The sequence below is a fragment of the Asterias rubens genome, chromosome 21 (assembly GCF_902459465.1).
Source record: "Asterias rubens chromosome 21, eAstRub1.3, whole genome shotgun sequence".
NCBI lineage: Eukaryota > Metazoa > Echinodermata > Asteroidea > Forcipulatida > Asteriidae > Asterias > Asterias rubens.
This window is the reverse complement of record NC_047082.1, coordinates 3748669-3775394: the sequence shown is the minus strand read 5'-3', so window position 1 is coordinate 3775394 and position 26726 is coordinate 3748669. Positions and strand designations below refer to the sequence as shown.

The 26726-nt window shown below is 38.1% G+C and overlaps 1 protein-coding gene across 1 annotated transcript in view; it reads left to right on the top strand.

Annotated features, from left to right (window-relative positions):
* The window catches only part of LOC117304750, a 143951-nt gene that overhangs the window by 42901 nt on the left and 74324 nt on the right, over nucleotides 1-26726 (top strand). Inside the window, exons 7-18 of the mRNA XM_033789353.1 lie at nucleotides 14992-15143; nucleotides 16375-16453; nucleotides 17613-17765; nucleotides 18869-18882; nucleotides 19661-19796; nucleotides 20583-20686; nucleotides 21138-21302; nucleotides 21546-21764; nucleotides 22295-22472; nucleotides 22831-22902; nucleotides 23450-23560; nucleotides 24718-24798. Coding sequence (XP_033645244.1) covers nucleotides 14992-15143; nucleotides 16375-16453; nucleotides 17613-17765; nucleotides 18869-18882; nucleotides 19661-19796; nucleotides 20583-20686; nucleotides 21138-21302; nucleotides 21546-21764; nucleotides 22295-22472; nucleotides 22831-22902; nucleotides 23450-23560; nucleotides 24718-24798 — 1464 coding nt within the window. The remainder of the gene's footprint in view (nucleotides 1-14991; nucleotides 15144-16374; nucleotides 16454-17612; nucleotides 17766-18868; nucleotides 18883-19660; nucleotides 19797-20582; nucleotides 20687-21137; nucleotides 21303-21545; nucleotides 21765-22294; nucleotides 22473-22830; nucleotides 22903-23449; nucleotides 23561-24717; nucleotides 24799-26726) is intronic.

Genomic DNA, 26726 nt, shown 5'->3' with positions numbered 1-26726 from the left:
ACAGAAAAAATCAAAGTACTCACACACTGTTACTGGCAAAGATTCTGCAGAGGGCAAGGTATCAGATTGTTGATTCCCTGTAAGACAGAAAGAATTAATGTAGTGAATGTAGCATAAATATCATTTGGTAATTTAATACCTGCATTGATATCTTGGTGTTTTGATTGAATAGACCCATCTTTTAAATGCAATGTCATGAGCATTTTTATTGCACTTACTGTAAACCCATGTGTGTTCACTCTCATGCAGGCATAGACTTTCCCAACATAGCAGAATACTCCCAAACTGAAAAGTTTTAAAGTTAAGTTCTCTAACCCTACACCAAAGTCTATTCTAACCTCCCCGAGCTCAAACAGAGAAGTAAAAAAAGCAATCACTCACGCTCATCAATCTGCATTAGTTGCTTCCCAACTTGCACTACCTCAGCAATTGCAGGTGGTACTTGGTAGATATTCTGGTTAACTAGACTTGAGTGACCCATGTGACGGAAAAACAATTCTCGATCATGCTCAGGAAGCTCCATGGCCGCATATAGTGTACTGACCCTGTGGCGATTTTTTGTTGCTGTCAATCTAGCCGATCCTTCAATTCCTGCTTCACTACATATGTTCTTAAGTGCATGCCATCCAGTAACATGAGTTGATGATCCCTGTACACATGGAAAGACATATAAGTTGTCCTCTTTGACACCGGCTGAGGTCCTCACTTCTTGACTTGTTAGCTTCCTCATTGCCTCGATGGTGTCTGGTGGGAACAGAATTGGCACCAAGTGGTTGTTACCTTTCCCTGTTTGGTATGATACTCGAAGGTGACTTAGAAGTTTCTTCTCAATTGGATCCTGCATATCCTCAGCCCTCTGGGTGTCAATCCATTGGTTATCTTCAGCTTCTTGCCATTCAAACAGTTTCAACCTGGACGGTTCCCCACCTCTACGAGCGTTGAAGACAGTAAGGCGAGATACTGTGAGATCTCTTAGCATGATGAAATTCCTAGAATCCCATACCATGAAATCATCGGTGACCATTCTGGACACTTTGTTGATGGTATGCTGGCGTAACTTAACAACATCATCTTCTATTGGTAGCTCTATCGGTTTTCGCAAACTTTTCTGACGGCGGTAGTTTATGTGGTAGATTGCATCACCGAATATGAATTCATGATTGAGTTCAAAGACGGATATAAATCTATCTATCTCTGCAGCAGACTCGTCTTGACGTTCCATCAAATGGATGGATTTGATTATTTTGCACGCCTTCTTAATAAGGTAGTACAGTGCAGTCTTCAGACCACTCTTGATGCCTGAGGAATCAGCCTGTGTGGTGTAATCTTGAATTGCTTCACTTAACACATTAAAATGTTCTCGTTTGAACATTTCTGCCACTGTGGAGTTCTCCTGATTATTAGCCAAGGCAGCATCTTGATCTTTATAAACAAGATACAAAGAGGCAAGCCGCCTCATGTCTGACATGACAGACTTCTTAACTTCCGTCACCTTGTCTTTCTTGTTCATCCCTTTTCGCCAAAGCTGTTTCCCTATACTTAAGACAACAGGATCAGTTCGACAAATATCACCTACTTTGGTGTCTCTGAATTTGCAAAGAATGTCTCTTCTGAAATCTTCTGAGATGTCATCATTTGGCGTCATTAATGACAGAGGAATAGAGCATGCTGTTGAATTGGAATCTCCCTGACACCTATACTTGTGTTTTTTGAAATACATCTTCGAGTAAAACCCATTACAAAGCCCACACAAGACAAGTTTGCTATCATTCGAGGTCTTCCTTTCTCGCTGATAAACTGGTGTTGACATTCTCATTTGTTCCTGGTTTGCTTCCAGAATACCTTTCTTCTTGAGAAAATCAAAAGCTGCATCCCTCTCATTTTTCGGCAGATTCATGGCATTTGAAACTTCTTTTACCTTTTTGTGCACCAGTTGAACATGCCTCGTTAGTTTTTCTTGAAAGTACTTTTTGCAAAATGGGCACATGCGTTTTGGTTTCTTATACTTGGATGTTGGTTTAGACTGAGACCCTGTTTTACTATTGACCGGCAAAACTTTCGGCTTCCTGGGTGGATTGTTACAAACAGGAAAAATTGTGGACTGACTGTCTGACTCTGCATCACTGTCCGTATTATCACTGCTGTCTGATCCTGATTCATCATCTTCGTAGTGCCACTCTGAACCATCCGAATCACAATCTGAATCAGACACATCTGATGAACGACTTGGTTGTGTGTACAACTGTCGTTTCTCATAGAGTACCGCTTCAGGACTTGACTGTCAAAACAAAAAATAGAAAACAAGATACCACACTTTAAACTTGGGTAGTTTTAACTTTAAACAAGTGATGTCTAAATAAAAATTGTAAGAATAACCACGCACATTTTCTTTCAGGGAACTGAAGGTCCAGAAATTTGTTGAGACTCTATAAAAAACATGAAGCGCCTCATCAGTGTTGAGCTTTCTTCTATTCAATCGTTCAGCCTGATAGTAACAGGTGATGATGCACAATGAAGCCTGAACACTGAGGAAGTAACACGTATTTCATATTAAGGACACAAAAATCTTAAGGGACCTTTCATTCCCCTGAAAAAAAAATGTGAACGGGTACTTTTTCAATTGTTATTTTAATTCAATAAAAAATAAACCAATGGGAGACAAACTTGTTCATTATAATTCCAGGTTAATAAAGACCAAGCATTTAGGTGATTAGATAAGAAAAGCTAAAAAAGGTACTTAAGAAATAGTGATCATATTTCAATTAAGGGTCACGCAAAAAAACAAATCTGTGAAATTTCAGTTTAAAATAACAGGATATGGATGTGTACTTTTTCAATTATGATGATAACATACATGGCCTTTGGGAGACTAACTTGTCAAATAAAGTTATGTCTTTGTAAAAACCATCCTTTGGGAGACAAATTGGTGCAGCCAGTATTTCTATTTTAGTACCTCATAGTGCATCAGTCTTTCTAAGTCTCATGTAAACATGTATTTTATGTTTTATTGTTTTCATTGAACATGCAGTAGTACACCAAGACTTTGGCACACAATCCTAGCTGGTCCTAGCAAAACATGTTTCCTACAAGGGTGATAATGCCAAACAAAACTTACTGTGCTTAATTTATAACACTTTTGTTAATATAGCTAAATGGGAGGTCTAACAAATAACGAATAAATTTACCAATTTCAGTCCACAAAAGGAAAGCTCTGCAAGAGCAGTCTGCTCATCTGGTAGAAGCTCGGGCTCCTTGTATGGCCTGAATTGCTGCTAGGAATAAAATAGAAATCTTCATCAGTTATAAAGTGATGTTTGAAGCTTTGCATGATGTGGAGAATAAGAAGTAACTATACCTAGTAGTATAAATGTCTTTTGGGAAAAGTGGTGGCTCTGAAAAGAGCTCTGGTTCTAGAAGTAGATAGGCCTAAGACTTGTTGTTACAAATTGTTTAAGTTTGAAGTTGGTTGGTAAGTGTTGCCAAGGTCAAAGGTCACCATCATCAGTGTTGAGCTTTCTACTATTCAATCGTTCAGCCTGATAGTAACAGGTGATGATGTACAGTGAAGCTTAAACACTGAGGAAGTGGTAACACAGATTTCATATTAGGGAAACAAACATCTTAAGGGACTTTTCAGTCCCCTGAATGAAAAATGTGGACGGGTACTTTTTGAATTTGTATTTTAATTCAATAAAAATAAGCCTTTGGGAGACAAATTTGTTAACTATAATTATGTGTTGATAAAGACCAAGCATTTAGGAGACAATTTTTGTCTCCCAATGTTTCTTTATAACATTATCTCTCTAATGCTCATTAAATTTTATTTAAAAAGTGTTTATCAACAGGAAACTAGTGGTTTCGTCAAGACCAGATGTACACAATCCTAGCTCATCCTAGATTTAGCTCCTACATTTTTTTAATGACTGCATCAAACTATCGTTTTATAAATTCATTTGAAGACAATTATAAGACATAGCCCACTTACAATAAATATTGTGACAGTATGCACACATTGGGATGTTCACACCCAACCAATGACAGAAAAGGGGAACAATTTTGCCTTTGGCTTCCAACTTTTGTTTGTGTTTTCAAAACAATAAAGGATCAAAGAGCACATACCACATTGGGGTTTTTCTTTAGAGAAGAGAGCTCAGTCAGTCGCTTGACTCGGGAACTACAACCTGAAATAAGAAAAAAGTTGTTACATTTGAAAAAGAGAAAACAAATTGAGAAACATATGTACAAGTGCCTCTGGCTCAGCATAATATTTAGATCGAGTCACTTAGCCAGTTGGACCGAACCTGGGGAAACATTTTTTTTGTGTGTTAATTATCCTTGCTCAGGTAGAAAGCAATCAACAGTACGTAACCTATTTTATGCTGCAGCAAAACTAATATTGTAATCCACACAACTGAAAACTAAGAAACATGTATGCATTTGTGAAAACAACAAATTGTAAAATATCAATAAAAAACTTGGTGTTTAAGTGGTTTGTTGCTTGCTACTAATAAAAATATGCACTTATTACTAACTTACTCAGTTCAACCACCGTAACTTGGAAGGTTTTCGTGACTGATTTTCCTGTAGAATTAGTGAAGGTGTAAGTCACTGCTGTTGTCTGTCCAGTTGGGAAGGGGCTTCCAGATTCTATTGTCTTGCTTGAGATGACAGTTCCCAAATTGTCATTTGTTGTTGGCTCAGCCCAGGTCACTGTTGTGTTTGGAGTGCCAAAGGGAACAGTCACACTGATGTCTTCAGGGAAGCTAGTGACAAAAGGATCAGTTCTGTCTGCTGTTGGAAAAGAATTATCTGTACTGATTTATTATTCAATACATCTTTACTAACTTAAATAAATGGTACATTTCTAACTTTATCTTAGTAATGGTGCTTGTCACAAAAAACAGAAACTGTCTTCTTTTTTTTGGGGGGGGGGGGGAGGGTGGGAGAGGATAATAAACTGCCTACTAACACACACATCGGGTCATGTTTTTTACTTTTCTGTGGCACTGAAAAAAAGAGGAAATCAGATAATCCTTAAAAAAAATTGCGTGTCTGTAAAAAATGTACTAGCAGTTGTTTATTTTATACAAATTGGATTTTAAATTTAAGTCTTTCGGCACTGCTATTTAGCTTTAAATGAGAGTACACTGAACACGTAGAAAAAGTGACACAACAATTGTTACATTAATTGTTACTGAGATTTACAAGGTAACCATGAGGGACATCAAAAAACTTTACAAAAACTAATGAGAAAAAATGAATTATTGACATATTCGAAGTAAATGAGATGTGCTAAAAAAAGATTAAACCATCACTTACCTAGCACATTCACCTTCACATTTAATGTTCGAGTGACTGAATTTCCGGAAAGATCTGTGAATAAATATGTCACAGGGGTGGTTCCTGGAGAAAAGAAACTTCCCGGTTGCCTGTCTGAGTTAATTATGACTGGTCCCGAGTTGTTGGACACTGTTGGATTTGGCCAAACTACAGACACATCAGATTTTCCAAATGGAATGGTAACAGAGACATCCTCTGGGAAAGCTGTCACCTGAGGTAATACTGTATCAGCTGTGAACAGTGAGACAAACCACTTTATGAGAATACACAATTATAAAAGTAATTATTGTACTCTACAATTCGATACCTACATGCAGAGGCATATATTAAGAGAGTTGCGAAAACTCCTGATTAGAAGCTATTTCAAACTAAACACATGAGCGCAATACACCTTGTGTGACTTGACAATGGAGCGTCAGTCCACATATGAGCCAATCAGCATGGAGGATTCACAGTGCGTGTGCGTTGACGTGCGTGTGTGGCGGCCATAGCTGCAGTGGCGTAAATTCCCATGAACGAGCTGCTCGGATTTAATTAGTACACACCGCAACTTTCTCCATACACAGCGCTGCCTACATGTGGTGTGTCATATTAATGTTTTTACTGTGATGAACAACTTTGAGTTCTCTTTTACACTTACTTAGTTCAACCACTGTAACTTGGAAGGTTTTCTTGACTGAATTTCCTGTAGAATTAGTGAAGGTGTAAGTCACTGCTGTTGTCTGTCCAGTTGGGAAGGGGCTTCCAGATTCTATTGTCTTGCTTGAGATGACAGTTCCCAAATTGTCATTTGTTGTTGGCTCAGCCCAGGTCACTGTTGTGTTTGGAGTGCCAAAGGGAACAGTCACACTGATGTCTTCAGGGAAGCTAGTGACAAAAGGATCAGTTCTGTCTGCTGTTGGAAAAGAATTATCTGTACTGATTTATTATTCAATACATCTTTACTAACTTAAATAAATGGTACATTTCTAACTTTATCTTAGTAATGGTGCTTGTCACAAAAAACAGAAACTGTCTTCTTTTTTTGGGGGGGGGGGGAGGGTGGGAGAGGATAATAAACTGCCTACTAACACACACATCGGGTCATGTTTTTTACTTTTCTGTGGCACTGAAAAAAAGAGGAAATCAGATAATCCTTAAAAAAAATTGCGTGTCTGTAAAAAATGTACTAGCAGTTGTTTATTTTATACAAATTGGATTTTAAATTTAAGTCTTTCGGCACTGCTATTTAGCTTTAAATGAGAGTACACTGAACACGTAGAAAAAGTGACACAACAATTGTTACATTAATTGTTACTGAGATTTACAAGGTAACCATGAGGGACATCAAAAAACTTTACAAAAACTAATGAGAAAAAATGAATTATTGACATATTCGAAGTAAATGAGATGTGCTAAAAAAAGATTAAACCATCACTTACCTAGCACATTCACCTTCACATTTAATGTTCGAGTGACTGAATTTCCGGAAAGATCTGTGAATAAATATGTCACAGGGGTGGTTCCTGGAGAAAAGAAACTTCCCGGTTGCCTGTCTGAGTTAATTATGACTGGTCCCGAGTTGTTGGACACTGTTGGATTTGGCCAAACTACAGACACATCAGATTTTCCAAATGGAATGGTAACAGAGACATCCTCTGGGAAAGCTGTCACCTGAGGTAATACTGTATCAGCTGTGAACAGTGAGACAAACCACTTTATGAGAATACACAATTATAAAAGTAATTATTGTACTCTACAATTCGATACCTACATGCAGAGGCATATATTAAGAGAGTTGCGAAAACTCCTGATTAGAAGCTATTTCAAACTAAACACATGAGCGCAATACACCTTGTGTGACTTGACAATGGAGCGTCAGTCCACATATGAGCCAATCAGCATGGAGGATTCACAGTGCGTGTGCGTTGACGTGCGTGTGTGGCGGCCATAGCTGCAGTGGCGTAAATTCCCATGAACGAGCTGCTCGGATTTAATTAGTACACACCGCAACTTTCTCCATACACAGCGCTGCCTACATGTGGTGTGTCATATTAATGTTTTTACTGTGATGAACAACTTTGAGTTCTCTTTTACACTTACTTAGTTCAACCACTGTAACTTGGAAGGTTTTCTTGACTGAATTTCCTGTAGAATTAGTGAAGGTGTAAGTCACTGCTGTTGTCTGTCCAGTTGGGAAGGGGCTTCCAGATTCTATTGTCTTGCTTGAGATGACAGTTCCCAAATTGTCATTTGTTGTTGGCTCAGCCCAGGTCACTGTTGTGTTTGGAGTGCCAAAGGGAACAGTCACACTGATGTCTTCAGGGAAGCTAGTGACAAAAGGATCAGTTCTGTCTGCTGTTGAAAGAGAAAGTTATATAAGCTCAGCTCTGATTTGTCAACTTTTTTAGAACACAACATCTTAATTATTATTTAACACCTACATATGGCCGGTGCATCATATTCAGGATTGTGTCATTTTTAGAGTCCTGGCCAATCAGGTATCCATGTATCTAAATGGACTTAATCGCCTTAGGGTGTGTACAAGCCGGGAGAGTGCGTTCTTTTATTAGAGAACAGCGTGAAAATGGACTGCGCAGTGTAGACAAAATTACCGCAATCTCAGACTTGATATCAAGTCTATCCCCAACCATATACGCCTTTTAGACAAAGTCCATTGAGGCAAGTTCTGTGGACATATTGATTTTGATGTATGGACCCCAGTTCAATCGGCTTCTGCTTGTACAATCCAAAAACAAATTTTATTTTGATATTCCAAGTATTGATGTAGTTAGTGCGATGACACCATTTCTTTTGTCTTAGTCCTAATTACCTTCAAATGTAAAAAACAGACCGCCAATTCAAGACACACCCACAAACCAAATATCTAAGCAAAATTTCAAATATTTGTCAAGTTATCATGATGACGTCATTTCTTTTGTCTCAGCCAAGGTTTCTGCTTTAGCGAGTATCCTTTGCCAGTGATTTATTTAGCCATGATTGTCCTTATGGGGTACTGCTGAATCAAATCAATGCTCTACAAGTGCACACGCACACAAGTGTGTATTCATCTGCAATCGGGTCACCCTTTTGTTCCTCTTTTGTTTGTACTCTAACTTTTCTGCAACACCTCCGATATGTTTTGTACACGTTTGGCAACTGGGGACACTTGGCGAACTGGGGACTCTAATGTTCCATTTTGTTATAGGTCTCCGAATGTATACAAACTCACACAGCCCCTAAAGTGGCTTCGTCAACCGCAGGACATAACAAATTACTTACTCAGTTCAACCACTGTTACTTGGAAAGTTCGTGTGAATGAATTTCCAGTTGGACGAGTGAAGGTGTAAGTCACTGCTGTTGTCTGTCCAGTTGGGAAGGAGCTTCCAGATTCTATTGTCTTGCTTAAGATGACAGTTCCCAAAGTGTCATTTGTTGTTGGCTCAGCCCAGGTTACTGTTGTGTTTGGAGTGCCAAAGGGAACAGTCACACTGATGTCTTCAGGGAAGCTGACATTTAGTGGAATGGCTTCACCAGCTGAGTGAATAACACAATTGAGTACAATATGACCAGAATTGAGAAAACACATCTTCAAATGTACATGATGACTTTAAACATGCCAAACCTTAACCAGCCCCTAGCCATCAAAATCCAAAGCTTGCTTTGTTTGACTCTGTTTGAAAGAGGACTGCACTATTGCTGATTACGCTTTACACAAATCAGGAATAACCGGAGTCCATAACCAGAGTCCAAAGGTTTGGGTGTTGAGTTACCATATTTTGTTGGATTTTGTTATTAAGACTCACTAAGAGTAAGAAAGGATGCTAGTAAATCACACAAGGAAGTTAGGATTGAAGATGAACATACGATCACATGTCCACCTAGGTTTTAAATGATGTCCCATGGGATTGGCAATTCTTGTAAGTAAATTTTAAGTAATTGTTGCACTTTGGGTGTCACTTACATTTTCTTTGAAGCCATGGAAGATCATTAACCCCATAGTCGTAGAGGACTTCTTCCCCTGCCTTTAATGTCCTGATTGAATACATCATAAGTTGTGGACCATGAAAGTCAATCACTTTCATCTTGGCATTTTGCTGTCTTTTCACACCATGATTTGTCATGCGACCCAATATGAATTTGGATGGTGTTGTGGCATCTGAACTGGATCATTGGAAGGAATATAAATGACCATAAGCACGTAAGCTACAACTCAAAAATGAAGCTCATACATTTTTATTTTAAAAGTTTTAATTAAAGTTTATTTTAATAAATAGAGTTTAATCTGACAATGAAACAATTGAAGAACAAGTTAAGTATTTCAGTTCACTGTCTCTATATTCAATTTGAAAGTTAAAATAGTAAGCATTTAATCATCAGTACTTTGTTTTAGGGCCTTTACATAATATTTGGATGTCTTCCTTATAGTTTAACTTGGGTACATATGAACTGTCACAATTGTAGAAACTGCTTTTTTGCATAAAAAACAATCTGAAATTATTTTCTACTTGTTTGCTTGTTGTGCTTGTACCCCTACAAAAATATTTATATGTTGACTAATTCATGAAAACATAGCTACCATAATTGCTTTCCTTTGAACATGAAGAAATACCGGAAAACGCTTTCACTGCTTTTCTCCCTTCTTTCTCCCTCTTGTTTAGAAATGATGTCTCCACCGTAAATATACAAGGGTTTCCCAGCTGGAATATTTTCTGTTGCGAATGTACCTAAACCTGAATCAGGGGGGATTCAGAGTAGGAAAAAGCAAAAACAATTTAACAAAAAAGTAAAGTAAATCGCATATATTATGATCAAAAGAGAATGTCATTGTTCTTGATACACATATACATCAAGCCAGCATTGGAAATTTTACCAAAATGTGAAGCTAAAATTATGTCTGCTTCATTGCCACTAAAATGTAGTTTTTTAATTATCTGTATATACAATTTAAGCCTTTGGCTTAAGATACAAAATTGACAGCAAACCACAAACATTTAATTATTAAAAACATAATCCTTACACCAAAGTTCATCATTAATTTCAATGTGCAAGAACATTCACTAACAAATTTGATCTCCATTTTAAAGAGCATCTATTGGCAAGTATCTACATGTAGCTTTTCAAAGTCTTTCAGCTTGTACCAGTTCAGAAATCTGGAGATCCATAATTTATGGACTTCAAAGGCAATCGAGTTGATGGTCCACTCACTTATCGACTCACAGCTGGACTTTTGCAATGCCATTTTGATCAACCTTCCTGAGTACCAGATAAATCGACTTAAATGCCTCCAGATTTCAGTCTGCCAGATTTGTCACTTGCATCAAATGCTCATCACATTTCTGTAAATTGTGACAAGAGTGTCATTCTTGACAGACATTACAAATGTTTATTGTTATAATTTATTATTATTGGATCCTTTATGGATTCCGGATTAATGTGTACAAAATGATGCAGTTACCTTTTCCCGGTGATGGTCTAATAACAAACCCAGTTTGAGGGTCGTTAACAACAAGAACCGCAAGATCATCATGCTCTGAGTGTTTACTGCGTGTTTGTCTCGACTGCAAGAAAAAGGATGAATTGATTGGAATTTTGAACATTCCAACATGTTTAAAACTTGAATAAACACTTAATAACCTTTTTTTTCAAAGCTCAACTTACCATTGTAACTGCTCGAATATTCTACCACACACTAATCTATAAAAAGAAAAAGATGAAAAAGTTCCATTTAATGTTCTTAACAACAATCATGTAAAAATCACTTAGATGTTTTGCCCCATCCTTGAAGTAAATAAAACACTAATGAATGAAGGCAAAACATACTCACTAGCATGTGGTTAAATCTCATTTCTTTAAAAAAGTAACCTTTGCAGAAAAAAATATTCATTCATAAGGTTATATTTTTAGTAGACCGTGACCTAAAAATTTATGGGTGTTAAACATCAGCAAACATGGCATCATCCATATCAACGTGCGCTAAAAGGACATTATTAATTAATTGAGGCTTTTCTTTCTCAAAATCTCTTACAAAATATACCCAAGACCTTATCGGTGGCTAAACAAAACCATGTGTTGAATGTGAAAAGTATTTATTCATTTTTTTCTGAAACATTTTATCAATACCCTATAGGTTGCACTGTGTGGTCTCTTACACATCAGAAACCTCAACTAAATATGAACAATTTATTTATAATGAGTAAAAAGGAGAGACAATATTAAATTATGTATACAGACTTCCAACTGTTCTGTTGAATTTATTGATGAATGCAAGACACGTTTTTCATGCACACCTAATCAAAACAGTTGTAAAAAAAAAAACTTGGGGGGGCATGTACTGTCAGACTGTCTGTAGGCCTAATTATTTAAACATTAAACCTGAAATGGCTTTCTAATAAGTAGAGCTACGTAGGCCTTAGTTACCCTGTGCAAACTGTATACATCACGCAACAAAGTTAAAAATTTGATGTCCATCTTCAATTCAAAAATATATACTTACATGTAGTACTAACGTTACCTGGTTACAGTAGAGTAGTAGTACTACTACTACACTATTGACCGTAGTCGTCATGTACATCACATATTTGATTTTAAAAAGTTACAACAAAACTTTAACACACAGAATAATTACAAGCACAGTCAAAGAAACTATCCATGTAAGCAGGAATACAAAAGTGAAAACGAAGTATCTGATGTAATTTTGTAAAACTTTAATCTTCAGACTGTTTGCGGAATATGCAGGACCTGCCATGTTCCTCATGTTGCAAAAGTTGGTACAAAATCTAACTTGTCAAAGTACACTGAGACTGACGACATGGATAACCGAGTAACGTGAAAAATCAATTTTTGATCGCATGTTTTCATCTTATATACACACAAAAATTCTTTAAGAAAACAATGTGGACAAACCAACCTTAAATTTTTAACTAAATCTGTTCAAAGGCATGTTTTTATTCAGTAACTTACGTGTCATCTTAGGGCGACAAGAATTATCATTATGATGTAGCCGTGTCGTGTGTAGTAACTTTTTCACACTCTCGGAGACAAAACATGGCCGCGTCGCGCTAAAGTTTCTGGATCGTCGCGGCGGCATTGGGCGGCATGGTGACAGTTTCTGTATTCCGTGTAACCCTATAACATCATTGTCGAAGTACAGACACCAGACTGGCTGGTATTCTTCACGAGTACCGTAATCATAGCGGAGTCTTTATAGGGATACCAATGATAAATTGGAATAGGACAAGTACGTAAGAACAAAGAATAACGTTTTTTGGGTGGTTCTATTACTGGTAGGAAGGGGGTTTGATTAAATTATCCACCTAGGTTAGCAAATTTTACAAGCAATGTTTGGAGAATTTAAAGTAATAAAGATGTGCTTGTATTTCATATAAATATAATCCCATTTTTTGTTGTAATCTGGATAAATCAAAATGTCTACCAATAGTCTATTTGATACACCGACAATTATAACCGACCACTATTTACCCCGCATTTATTTAACATTTCTGTATACATTTTTATCGAATGAACTCGTCCATGCAACTGGCGGGAAACCCCCTTGGCTACGAACACTTTAAGCGCACCACCAATGGCACCGTTTTTAAGTTACAAGCCCTCAAAATATTAAGGAGACAGTTATATGTCTCCTTAAAAAAAATGTCTCCTTATTGCTTTTTTCAGACTGCAAAATGTCTCTCAAATGACCCATTAATAGAGATAATAATAATAATAATAATAATAATAATAATAATAATAATAATAATAATAATAATAATAATAATAATAATAATAATAATAATAATAATAATAATAATAATAATAATAATAATAATAATAATAATAATAATAATAATAATAATAATAATAATAATAATAATAATAATAATAATAATAATAATAATAATAATAATAATAAATCACTCTTGTAGAGCGCATTCCGTCAAAGACAGACCCCAATGCGCTGTACAGGCATGATAACAAACATACAAAGAAAACTACTTAAACTACATTAATATATACAACTATAGGCAAAGGATAGATAGATATAAACGTTTATTCAATGTTGCAAATAGTGTATAATACAGAGTAATATGGACAAAATAAAAGTAAATATAAAATATATTAAAAGATGAAACAATAAACAAAAGGCAACATCTAGGTCCGGGGAGAAGCACAGCTTTTGTTCCCCAGCCTATGAACAGACAAACCCAAAAAACAGACAGACATTAAAAATACAGGACAAAACTAACAGGACAAAATTGACAGGTGTAAAACGAAAATAAAGCCGTTACAATTTCTACATACAAAAATAACATCAGAATCTTAGTATTCATTAAGAAAACGAGTTTTAAGTTTTTTGGTAAAAGTTGAGAGAGTACGCAATGATTTAAAAGAGTCATCCAGACTATTCCATAAAAACTTACTTGCAACGAGCAATGGAGAGCTGTTGATAGTGTAAAACGTTCTGAGAAACAGCTCCCTCTGAAGTAACATAGTGTTTGAGAAAGAAGTAATTTCTCACTAAAATATTTGATTTGAATTTGAGACCTCAGCCGAGGTCTCGACTTCAAGCATAAGCACACAACTTTTGCGACAAGGGTGTTTTTTCTTTCATTATATTCTCGCAACTTTGATTTCGATGACCAATTGAGTTCAACATTTCACAGGTTTGTTATTTTATGCATGTGTTAAAATACACCAAGTGAGAAGACTGGTCTGACAAATACCGATAGTGTCCAGTGCCTTTAACCCAGGTACAGTAGTCAAAAATTAACCGCTTTTAAGTTGATTGGTCTAGTTTTCAACTTGATTCAACCCAGTTGATTAGCCTCAGTTTAAGGGTCTGGGTACTTTTTGTAACACAAAACACAATGTCCACAGATTTACATTAAACTTAGACCGTTTGAAGATAAGGATAGTAGAAACGGTACCTTAAAATATTATTTGCTGATGAGGTGATGTAGTTTTTGAGAAATGAGTAAAACAGTGTCCTGAAAATTTGTTTTACATGCTAGTTCGTCTCATGATCGCTGAGCCTTAAACAATGTCACAAAAATTATTTTAGTCTCAGTTTTAGCATGTAAAATATACATGTTTTATCCAGTTATGGTAATGTATTTAACCATAACAAACAATAACTGGTTAATACGTTTTTACATGCAAAATAATTTTTGTCTCACTGTGACACTGTTTTACTCATTTCTCAAAACTACAGCTCCTCAGCAGGTAATATTTTAAGAGAAGCTTTCTGCTAACATTATCTTGAAAATTATTAAGTTTAATGTTTATCTGTGGACATTATGTTCTGTAATACAAAAAGAAGTTTTTGAGAAATGAGTAAAACAATGTCATGAAAATGATTTTGGTCTTAGTGATCATGAGACGAAAATTATTTTAGCATGTAAACACGTATTTTCATGATATTGTTTTATAAACTCATTTCTCAAAACACCTCAGCACCTACTATTTTAAGGTTCACTTTCTGCTATCAGTATCTTCAAACGGTGTAAGTTAATGTAAATCTGTGGACATTGTGTTTACCCAAACCCTTTAAAATCCACTTGTATGTACTTTTTACATTTTAATAGACTTGTTTTTGACATGGTCAGTACATTCTGTCAATGGCTACACATTCATGCACAGTCATGCATTTTATATTGATTTAATTTCATGCAGTATTGAATTACTACGTTGCCGTGGTGACTGGGAACTACTGGAATGCCGGTACATCGGCCGATGTGTACATCACATTGTACGGTGAGAGAGGTGACACTGGGCCGAGATTGCTCTTCAAAACCAAGAGGGCAAAGAAGTTTGATAAAGGAAAGGTGAGCATAGTTAGTATACAAATATTGACTGCTTCAAGGGCTACATGTATGGTTAAAACTACGATTCCCGAGGTGATCCCCGTAGAAGCGTTCTATTTTACCAAGGCGCAGCTAAGGGAAAATGGAACGGTCCGGGGATCACCGAGGGAGTCTGAGTTTTAACCATAGCACAAGTAAAAGCAGTCACTATTTGTTTGATAACACCCCAACAGACTATTTTGTCACCCTCGTACACGTAATGTTCGTACGCGCATTTCAGATACACAGATGCACAACTGATTGGTGGGTAAAAAAGACGTCTGGGTACTGCGCGTGCCATGTAATAGACCTTATGCATGTGACGTCATTTCAGTGGGACGCCCTCACCTAGAGGTCAAAAGGAGGTTGTTCATTGGCCAATACTGTGCGCCACGCGTACAAATCTGTGCGTCTCGATTGTTTCGTCACCGTTTTTCCTCTAAGATGGCGGCTGGATGACGTCAATGCATAAGGTCTACATGTATAGTCGACTATTCCATGGCAAATGTATCGCATGGCCGCCGGGGTTCTAGTAAAACTAAGACATATCATGTGATGCACTCTGAAAAGGCAGAATTTTTTGTAAGGGGTGTTATAATCTCTAAATGGACATGTTGGTGATTTTCTTGTATTGCCTAACATTCAAATGACTTGATGTTTTGACATTGATACAACCAAAATCTGAACATACTCTGTTCAGAAAATCATTAAAGGATTTTGGTACCTTTTGAAGACAAAGTTTTTGGCGATGAATATGAATCCCTATTCACTGTGAATGAAGATGTATGTATAATAATTTACCTGTAGAAGTTTCAGCCTCATTAGTTGTCACGTTGTCAAGAAAAAGAAGAAGTGAACATCACAGAGCAATGTTTTCACAATGTTAAAAGGGAAGCTACAATGTTTGGTTTGCAATCAAGTTCCATGTAAATCTGTGGACGTTTGTGTCGTACAAAAAGTAACCAAACTCTTTAGAAAGTCTGACACCAAGTGACTGTCGAGTCGATGTTTCCTAAGTATTTTGTATTTTGTTATTTATTTATTGACATCCAACAGCGGATAACCGCCACTTACAGGTACCCTTTAAAACAGATAGAAACTATATATAAAATTTTAAAATGACAATTTATTATGTAAATGAAAGCAAACTGATGGCCCCTCAGTATTCCTTGCCACCTTGAGAATCTCTTCAATTGTTTTCTTTTCTTGATAGACGGATGTGTTTAATATCGAAGCTGTGTCTCTCGGACTACTACAGAAAGTTCTCATTGGTCATAACTCAACCCAACCAGGTATTGTGTCATTCTAACAATGGGTGCGTTCGATTATCTTACCCGGGTAGACCCCAGTCTGCCCCTGGTAGATTGGAATAGCTTTGACGTCATTCCAGGGGCTCACCCATGTCAGCCCCCAGTTCCCGCGCTTGTGGAACGGGTCACTTGGAGCTGGCCCGAGGTGCATGACGTCACCATGAGGGGGCGAGTGTGATCGTTCAATTAGCTCTTGTCAGGGGCTCACCCGAATGAGCACCGGGGGGTCAACACAAGGAAGCTAATCGAACGCACCTAATGTTTAATGCTGTAGTATGGTGCTTCTCTCACCTAATAAGCCTAAGGATCTAAGAAGCCTTCACTGGTTACCAGTTGAACAGCGACTTGCGTACAAAGTCCTTCTCATCAACTTCCCAGCATTAAAGGGTGCGTTCGTTTAGCTCCCCTGGGTCGACCCTGGTGTGTGGCGTTTTTTTTTACCAGGACAAACGTGGGTAATTATCTGCACACACTTGTCATGGGAAAAAAAAACGCCACACACCGGGGTCGACCCAGGGAAGCTAAACGAACGCACCCAAAGTTCTCCTCACTTAAATTTATCGCTTCTCTAATCAACATCCATCAAGCCTTCCTCGCTTAGACCTCTATTCTTCCAGTGATCTTCCTCTAGCTCTCCCGAAATCAAAAAGATCATGGGGGTGATTGAGCATTTACTTTCGCTGCCCCTCGCTTATCACTTAAGGAACAAACTTCCTAGACTGGGCCCCTGTCTTTATCTGCAAGGATGAAGACAGGTACCTGCTATTTAGATCCATTGGATACAATGATATTGGATAAACGTGCACAGTGACATGAGCTTTCCATAGATGCCCAAACAGTACACTCCTGTCATGTCTGCCACAGAATTTGACTGCGTATCTCTATGTGAAATGAATGTAGGTCAAAGGTGAAAGTACACGCCGGTTTGGAGGCGGGTCTCTGGCGTTATTCACGAGCCATGAAGTTTGACGTCGGATGTTCAGGCTACAAACTTCCCAACTCAGTGAAGACATGTGGGACTGCTGATAATTTCAAGATTTGAGCACCCCTCGGTTGGATATGTTTGTGCGCATTATAAATGTCTTTATCATTATTATAAAATGTAATGTTTGAATTGTCCTTTTTTTTTTCTTGTTCGTAGGTGATGGTTGGTATTTAGAGAAGGTCTTAGTGAAGGAACACAAGGTATCGAGTCAAGAGTCTGTATTTCCTTCTAACTGTTGGCTGGATGCAACTGAAGATGAGGACAGTAAAACAAGCTGTGAACTCTTCGTCAACAACAAACCAAAAAACTGTAAGCATCCAATGAGTGCCTTGTGCCTTTATTTTGTCTTATTAACAAGTACCTTGGAAAGTTTACATACTCTTGATTGGTAAAAACTCAATCACGTGGGGATGTTTTTTTTTTATTTATTTTTATTTTTTTATTTTGTTATGCAAGTCACCTGACACACAAGGCCTGAAGGCCACTTCAAGGTGTGGGCTACAGTTATTTTTTTCCAGAGGCCGTTGCCACCTACTCCTAGGGCTGAAACAGGGTTACCCTTTTCACAGTCCATACGAATGTTAACAAGTGATAAAGGACCGGCTCTGGAAATTCGAGAATACATAAAAACCAGCATACATTGTGTACAACTAGTGTGTTTGCTGTTTACGCTGATTCGCTAATACATGATTGCTTATTCAGCACTTCGCGCACAATGTTCTCTTCAAGACAATAGATAAAAGAATGGCTTGAAGGGACATGTCGCCAACTCACCTGTTCTCTAACTCAAGGATGTTGCATACATGTAACTCATGCAAGACTCATGCGTAACTCCACTGCTGTTTCATGTTGTAACATATAATAATAATATTGTTAATAACTAGTTCTTATAATATAGTGCAATTAACTCTAATCGTATCAATGCGCGTTACACTAGTGCCCTGTTCTCTGGGCCACTAACAATCCTATGATCTTTCTCAGCTCCCTGCGTAGTACACTGCCCGAGCTGCTGTGCGGGCAAAGAGAAGCAATTATAGTGAGCATCTTGCATTGAGCATCTTGCTCAAGAGTCATGATCGGGATTCGACCCACACTCCGATGACTTAACCACCAGAACTTGAATGTGACGCTATAAACCTCTCCACTATTGACGTTTTTGCAAATACCCATTGCACAAGCGCTTTCTGTTGAATGAGGTGGATGCTGGTCTAGCTAGTGATCAACGATCAAATTTGACTGCTAGCTAGACCAGCATGCACCTCATTCCACACCTAACGCGTGCGTACCAAGTACCAAGGTCTATGGCACATTTTTATTTTAATGTTCATGATTTAACATTGTTTCTGTATGTCCTTTTGCTTTTCCTCTCTTTTATCTTGATTTGCATGCATCGGGTGATAATACTTAAACAGTGGAAAGAGAAATGGTAAGCAATCAACGTACTAGGAAAGTTTGGCGAAAGCCTAATATTGGATATGGGTTATGCATCACTGCAATAACAATAATAAGAATAATAATAATATTAATATTATAATAACAAAGGGAGGTAAACAAATGAACAAAACTAATATTAAAACAATAAAACAATCACTTGCCAAGAAAACAACAGTGATACATGCCTTGTGAGGTAAAACAGAACAATTTATAGTTAGTGGGAGAAAATGTTTTAAAATGAGCATGGCCCAGTTTAATAAAGCTGTTGAGCTGAACATTTCTTGGCTAGACAAGAAACGGCCGAGGGACCAGTCGCAGCAATGGTAATCTATGGTGTTGTGGCAGGTAGCCAATTTTTACTAAGCAAAAGTTTTTAGGGCTAAGCAAGGTTTAGTGCTTACAGGCTTTAAGAAATCGAGCCCTGATGTTATTCTACATGGATTTTTATCACTACTGTGTTCTTTATGACAACTGGGTATTCAAAATTATTGGTATTCTCTATTTATGTATAAATTTGCAATGAATACCATCAGGGCCCATTTTTATGGCTTTGCTTACCGTGAGAGGGAAATTTGGGCGCGTGCGTACTCCTTGTTACTAGGCATTCTTCAGATACACAGCTAGCGCAGAAGTTCAGAGCTTGCAAGTAAGGGGAGAATGGTGCTTGTAAGCGCATAATTCGGCAGTAAGCAGAGTTATGCATTTGGGCCCAGGTATAATACATTTATATCAGTTTTTCATACTGAATTTGACAATATTTTCTGGTTCAGTGGGACCAAGAGAAGTGGAAGTTTCTACCGGGCAATCAAATGGTCTTCATCAACAAAGGCTTGGGTAAAGCGATCCAGATCAAACCGGATGGGTCTATTGAGGCAACCGTCGACCCCTATACTAACAAGAAATCAGGTACGTATTGATTAGCAATACTTCGGAGAATCTAAAGGCTAATTGGCTGTGCTCCATGGTCATAATGGGTTGATGTGGCTGGCAGCCAAATGTGCCCTTGCATGCCTGCTTCTCGAACAAGTTGTAGCCGCGTACTTCGCAATTCAGCTCTGAGCTGCAAGTAAGGATGATTAGCCCCCCCAAATTACTATTATTATTACTATTGTATAAATATGGATATCATCAGCATAATGAGGTACCAGGATAACAGGCAGGTATGCTTCGTTTTTGAAAGGGCAAGGGCACCAAGGAATTTTCCCCTTGGTAAAGGGCACCCTATGAGGAAATTGTAAATTTCTATTGGAGCATTTCAAGGGCACCAAGGCAATGGCAAGGGGCATGAAGGCAATCGCCTTTGTTGCCTCTGTAAAGTATCAGGCCTGGGATTACAGCATTATGTTTATCATCTGAACTTTCAATTCGACGCTGACACCACCAATGGGAGACTTTCTGGGACGATAGGTGGCAGCAGACTTACCGGGTAAATCCATTGTTCTCAGAATTATGCGCATGTTCAGAACTACGTAAACAATGGAAATTTACCCGGTATGTCTGCTGCCACCTAGCATTGGAAAGTCTCCTATTGACACAAACATAGATACCAGTAAAAAGTAATCAGAGAAAACAGCGGTTAAAGTTTAATGTGTTTTAAAGTTCTGTTTTTTTTTTTTTAAGTAGCTTTCTAACAGTGCAATGCTTTTTAATGCTCTTTGTCCTTTTCATTTTTGTAAATTTTATACTTTTTAGCCAAGTTTGAAGTGCAGAAGATAAAGGATAACATTTACACAATCAGTAGTGTGGCTATTCCGGAGTCCTTCATTGCCTTCGATGGTAACAAGATCTCTGCCAAGGTAAATACCATACCGTCCTCCAAGGAACTACTGTTTTTTCGTTTACAATTCGTGGCAACAGTTTTTAAAGGCACTGGACACCTTTGGTTATTGTCAAAAACCAGTATTCGCACTTGGTGTATTCCAACTTATGCATAAAATAACAAACCTGTGAAAATCTAAGTGAATTGGTTATCGAAGTTGCAAGAGAATATTGAAAGGCTTCAAAAGGCCAGAAGTCTTTTAATATTTGAGTGAGTTAATGACGTCTTTCTCAAAATCTATGTGACTTCAGAGGGAGCCGTTTCTCACACTGTTTTATACTATCAACAACTCTCCATTGCTCTTTGCCAAGTAAATTTTTATGCTAACAGTTATTTTGAGTAATTACCAATAGTGTCCAGTGCCTTAAAGTCTTGCCGTCTCTTTTTCCCTTTTCAAATATTGGTTTGAATGATTTTTGATTCTTTAGGGAAAGGTGAATGAACTGAAGTTACGAGTGCAACCAGATCGGACTATTGTCATGGAAGCGGCTAAGAATTCTCCTTTACTGGTGACATTTGGCGGGACAGGTAAAGCTGGAGATTGTCGAGGCCCATCATTGGGACCCACAAGACAGTTCTACTGCTATACCAAGGTAGGACATTCATATTACAAACAATGGGAGACTTTTGACCTGTCGCTTTTCACAGTTCTTTCAGAGTGTGTACATGTACTTTGTTGAGACCCAAACAATGTTTATATTCTTTAACAGGGTATGTTTAGAGATGAAGGCATTGTGATATTTAACACATCTCGCATTCAAACATTGACAGTAACATCAGACAAGATATTCTTTTACAGATCTTTTTAAAAGATATTCTTTTATATTCTTTAACAGGGTATGTTTAGAGATGAAGGAATTGTGATGTTCAACACATCTCGCATTCAAACATTGACGGTAACATCAGACAAGATCTGTCTGGCTACGGGACCTAGATCAGAAGATGCTTATTGGAGAGTACGTAAGATCGGAGAAAGTGGATCTGTACGCATGTTTGAGAGTCTCTCTAAGCCGGATAGCTATCTGAGAATCAAAGATGGCCACTGTGATGTTCAGGTAAGATTACGGAACAGCTCTTATTTTCGTTAAAGTTATTAAAAAAAAATGTTTGTCTGTTTCAGACTCTGGAAGTCATTCAAATATCGCACACTGTGTTCTACATGTAAGTGTTCTAAGCGCCGTTTTTTTTATAGTTCCAGATTGCAAAGAAACTTTCAGTGATGAAAATCATTGGTGCAATATGGGTCCGAAAAGAGGGACGTCATAGTGACGTCATCACCTGTCACATGACGTCATCTTAAAGATTTATTTTAAATATTTGAAAAAGAAATACCAATGACTTTATAGTATACAAGAGTGACTGTGACAGTCTCTTAATATTTGAGTGAGTGAGAAATGATCTTTTTCTCAAAAGCAACATTACTTCAGAGGGAGCCGTTTCTCACAATGTTTTATACTATCAACAGCTCTCAAATGCACATTACCAAGTAAGTTTTTATGCTAACAATTTATTTTGAGTAATTACGAGTAGTGTCCAGTGCCTTCAATGTATAAATATATATGAATATATTTTTGTCTTAATGCAGGGAACTGGTGATAGTGACTGTCATTTCAAAGTAGACCGAGTGAAAGACAAAGGTTATATAGCATTGCAGTCCGTTAGTAGTCCCGGTGTATGCGTAGGGTTTGTGTCTGATGGTAGCGTCAAGCCAACAGTGGATACCGGGGAAGATAACGTACGTCTGTATCCAGAGGTTATCCAATGTGAGTATAGCCAAGTACCAATGTACCCTTACTATGAAATATGCTAATTATATTCACGTATGCGTACAGATTCTATTGGTTGGCAAACGCCATAGACATGTGCACGCTGCAGATGCACAATTGTGTCTGCGTCACACTGCTATTAAACAACACACAAAACAGCGCGCTGTTCCTTTATTTTGTCAACCTAAATGTTAATGTTAAATTAATTAGAGTAACCACTACTAATTGTAGAATTTGTAGATCCATTCAAGCTTTACCATACAACCTAAAGTAAGACATTATTTTTAAAGAGTGTTATCTTCTTAGAAGCATCTGGATTGAATTCTTCACTCTTGTTTTACATTGTATTTTGCAGTTGGGACCAAGAAACATTTGACTACGCCTACCCCACCAGTATCAGCCAAACCTGCTGTCAACAGGAAGAAACGTAAGTTTGTCTACTTCTTCCTTTCGAGTGCAGCCTTCATGATTGAAGATAGTTGCACTGCCAGACACACCAGGGCGAACCGTCTCTCTTTGCGATAAGTGTGTACTGGGTTCTTTTACATGCGCCGATAGTTTTTATAACATCGCACTGGATCTATAGCTTTACATTATTTGGAAGATAACTGAAGCACTAACTGCTTTATGAGTAGACAAGAACTGTCATACAAATATGTAAAGTGTCTCTATTCCTTACTACCTTTGCAATCTAGATACGTACCAATGACATTGCCATTCTATGGGTTATGAATGATAAGATTTAACACGGTTGTTGTGTTTAGATTACTTCTGGCACCCCGAAACAAAGATACTGACACAATAAGAGAACCGCCAACATAGGGCTGGATGGCTTAGTTGGTTAAGTAGAACGGCAGCACATTAACCGGAGGTCGTTGGTTCAAGTCACACTTTAGTAAAGTTTGCTTTGTTCAACCCCAAATAGTTTACTTCTGATGTAACTTAATCACGCCGTTTGGTACCTTGACTTCCAGGTGTTGTAGCCAAGCAACCCAGTAATAACGCCAAGAAGGTACCAGCGCCTATACCGCTCACCCCTACGCCTACTCCTTCACCACCAGTCAAAGAGAGGTCATTTTACGATGGTGAGTAATACAAGCAATTAACTCTACCTAACACTTGTTTTCATGTTCATGTAGTTGACCAACCATTAACTGCTAAACCCACCAGTTCCTATTAACACCGACCCAGACCCTTGTGATATGCCACTACGCATACATGTCAAAGTTTTATGCTGGACTGACTATTACCCAGGGATGAGATTGTTCAAACTTTTGGCTGAATTCAGACTTTTTTTGTTGGCCTGGTGAAGAAAAATGAGACAATATTTTTGTCCACAAATAAAGAAATCCTGCTCATTAGTCTGCTTCTCCAGTGCTTTGGATACTGTTTCCAAAAGCTTCTTGTAATTTATAACCCCAGGGGTTACCAAACAGTAGAAACGGCATCATTTCAACATACCTTTGAATTTGTATCCAAGTTTCAGACTTTTTCGTTAGTAATGACTCTCACCCCTGTACTATTAGTGCAGTTTGGCTTGTCGACGATGCGGTAATTGCACAGTGTGTCTGTTTGACAGCTGGGTATTCTTAGCAAAAGTTAATTCTTTTGTGCCGAGTGCTATTATAATAAATGCACATGGCAGTGATAAGTAAACATCTTATTCACAAAACTGTCCTGTCCGAAATGCTTTGTTAAACTAAAATGCCAGAAACTTTGTGAGAAATTAAAGCTGCCTGCGGGAATTTCTTTTCAAAAACATAAACTGATTTAAAACTCTTTTGATTACAGGTAAACAAATTGCATTTCTTATAATCTAGGTGCATTAGTGACTCATTTCTTTACAAAACCATCTTTTGTAACAAAAGACAAATCCTTCCTTTGTAATGTTCGGGCCTGTCATGCTTCGTTTTTTGAAAGGGCAAGGGCACAAATTCGTGTTATCCTTGGGAAAGCATAAATTTCTACTGAAGTATTTCAAGGGCGCCAAGGCAATAAACAGGAGGCATGGAGGCAAATCACCTTTGTTGCCTCTGTGAAGTATATCAGGCCTGAATGTTTGCTGTTTTATTTCAACTTAAAACCTTCCCCTGAGAAATTTCACACAAATGTTCTTCAACCCTGCGCTTTATGTCTGTTCTTATAATTCTACTTTTCTTTTCTCCCATTTTATCTTTTCTGTTTTTGTCTAACAATCATCCCTTTGCCATAACCCCATGTCATCTCACGGCTTAACGCACAGCTAACAAATGCTTAGAGTACCCTAATACCCCAACCCCCACCCCAACCCCAGAGAACGGGGACTACGACGAGTACGATGCAGGTGAGTTCAGAAATCTTGTCAAGCACAGGGGTCGATCTCAATAAGGTTGCAGTCTTTTGCCAAGTTCCCATTGGAACTTTTAGGGGGGTTAAAGTACCGCAACTTTTCTGTAGAATGACAAATTAAACCCAATGGGGACGCATGGTAAACTGACCTCCCTGTCAACTTACTGCGACTGAAGCCCGGTTCATACTTCCTGTGAATGCAAATACGGTGCTAATTTGACGTGAATTTGACGTCACAACACTCCCCTCGCAGCGATATTCATAAGTGAGTTGAACATAGTTGAACTGCTGCGAATTATTTGTTGTGAATTTGTGACGTAAACATTCGCAGGAAGTATGAAGGTCGCAGAAGACATCCGCGGAGCAAAGTTAAGTTAACAGGGTTCGATTTCACAAAGAGTTATAGGACTCTCGAGTTAGGTCGAGTTACTCAATTTTAATTTTAAGAGAACACACATTGCCACGATTTGTTTACATTCAGCGTGTGCGCTTATGTACGCGACTACCCATTCGCGTACGTCCGCCCTACAAAAACTGTAAGTTCGACTTGATTGACATACTACAAAAAGTATACACGCCTTTTAAACATAACGCACATGAGGCTCGCAGTTTTTACGCTCATCAGCAGATTGTGGTTCACATTTGCTGCATTTTTTTGGTTCGATGACACATAGAAGAGAACAAACGCACTATCATGCAAATAGCCGTACAATTGCCGTACAAAAATTCAAGCTTTTGTATTGGTTTGTACATAAAATGGATGCGCCCTCACGGCTTCAAAACCTTAGTGCGTGTATAACGGGGTGTTAGCGCTCTAGTCAATATATATAACTCTATGGGTGCAACACACACACACAAGTTCATTAGATGTTTTTAGCTGACAGCTTATAGCTTACTCAAATCTATTACAAATCAATCTTTACAGTTGCAGTCTTTGCTTGACTTTTGTGATCTTTAGTTTGTGCCACCCATTGTCAGTAAGGGTTGAATAGTTGAAACAGTTTTGTTAGTCTTTATAATTTAAATTTCCCTTTTCTGTTTTCTCCTTTTTTTTTATTACTTTTCCAAACTTTCTTTCCATAAAAAATATCACTTCAATACAAATAAACTTTCTTTGGGTACTTGTGAAACACTGGTCAAAATCCAAACTAACAAATCGTTAGAGTTCCTGACGTCACCATCCCGTACCCCTACCCCAGTTGCCCCTACCCCAACCCCCACCCCCACCCCGGTGAGTGGGAACTTTGATGATTATGATGCAGGTACGTTCATGGCTATTTTTATTTTTTTTAAGACACACATCTTACACTTTGGCACAATTTTCAATGTCTTATACCCTGTTCACACAGCTCTGCGACCATGCCCATCACCTCAATTTCAAAAAGGGCACTATTGACCCCTTGCACGCACGTCACACGCGGCGACTGTGCCACGCTCACCAATTTGGTTGGCAATTAGGTTTATGTGTAAACGCCGTGTCGCCTAAAATGTACACTTCACTGAATAATGCTGAGTGACATTGCCCACCAGTATGGCGCATCCAAGATTATTCAATGATGACGTCAGGTGAACTGGGTCAATGGCCATCAAAATCCAGCACTTTGGCAAATTAAAGACTTCATCATGACTGTACTGCTTTTACGTCAAAAGTGTTGGTGACTCGCTGCCTATACGATAATACCTAGACCAATGCCGCCAAAACGGTTCTGCTTCAAAAATAGCTGCAGACAGTGCTGCGTTTTTTTTTATTATGACCACAGAGATCTCACCAAAATGCTACCACGCTGCTCGTACAATAGTTACTTTCCCAGTACACTCTTTATAAGACTTTGACCCGCTTATTGTTGGCTACGACCCGGCTACGCTTGTTTTGAGCACGTTCAAAATAAGCGTGGGGAGAGAATGCAGCTTCCCGATATAGGA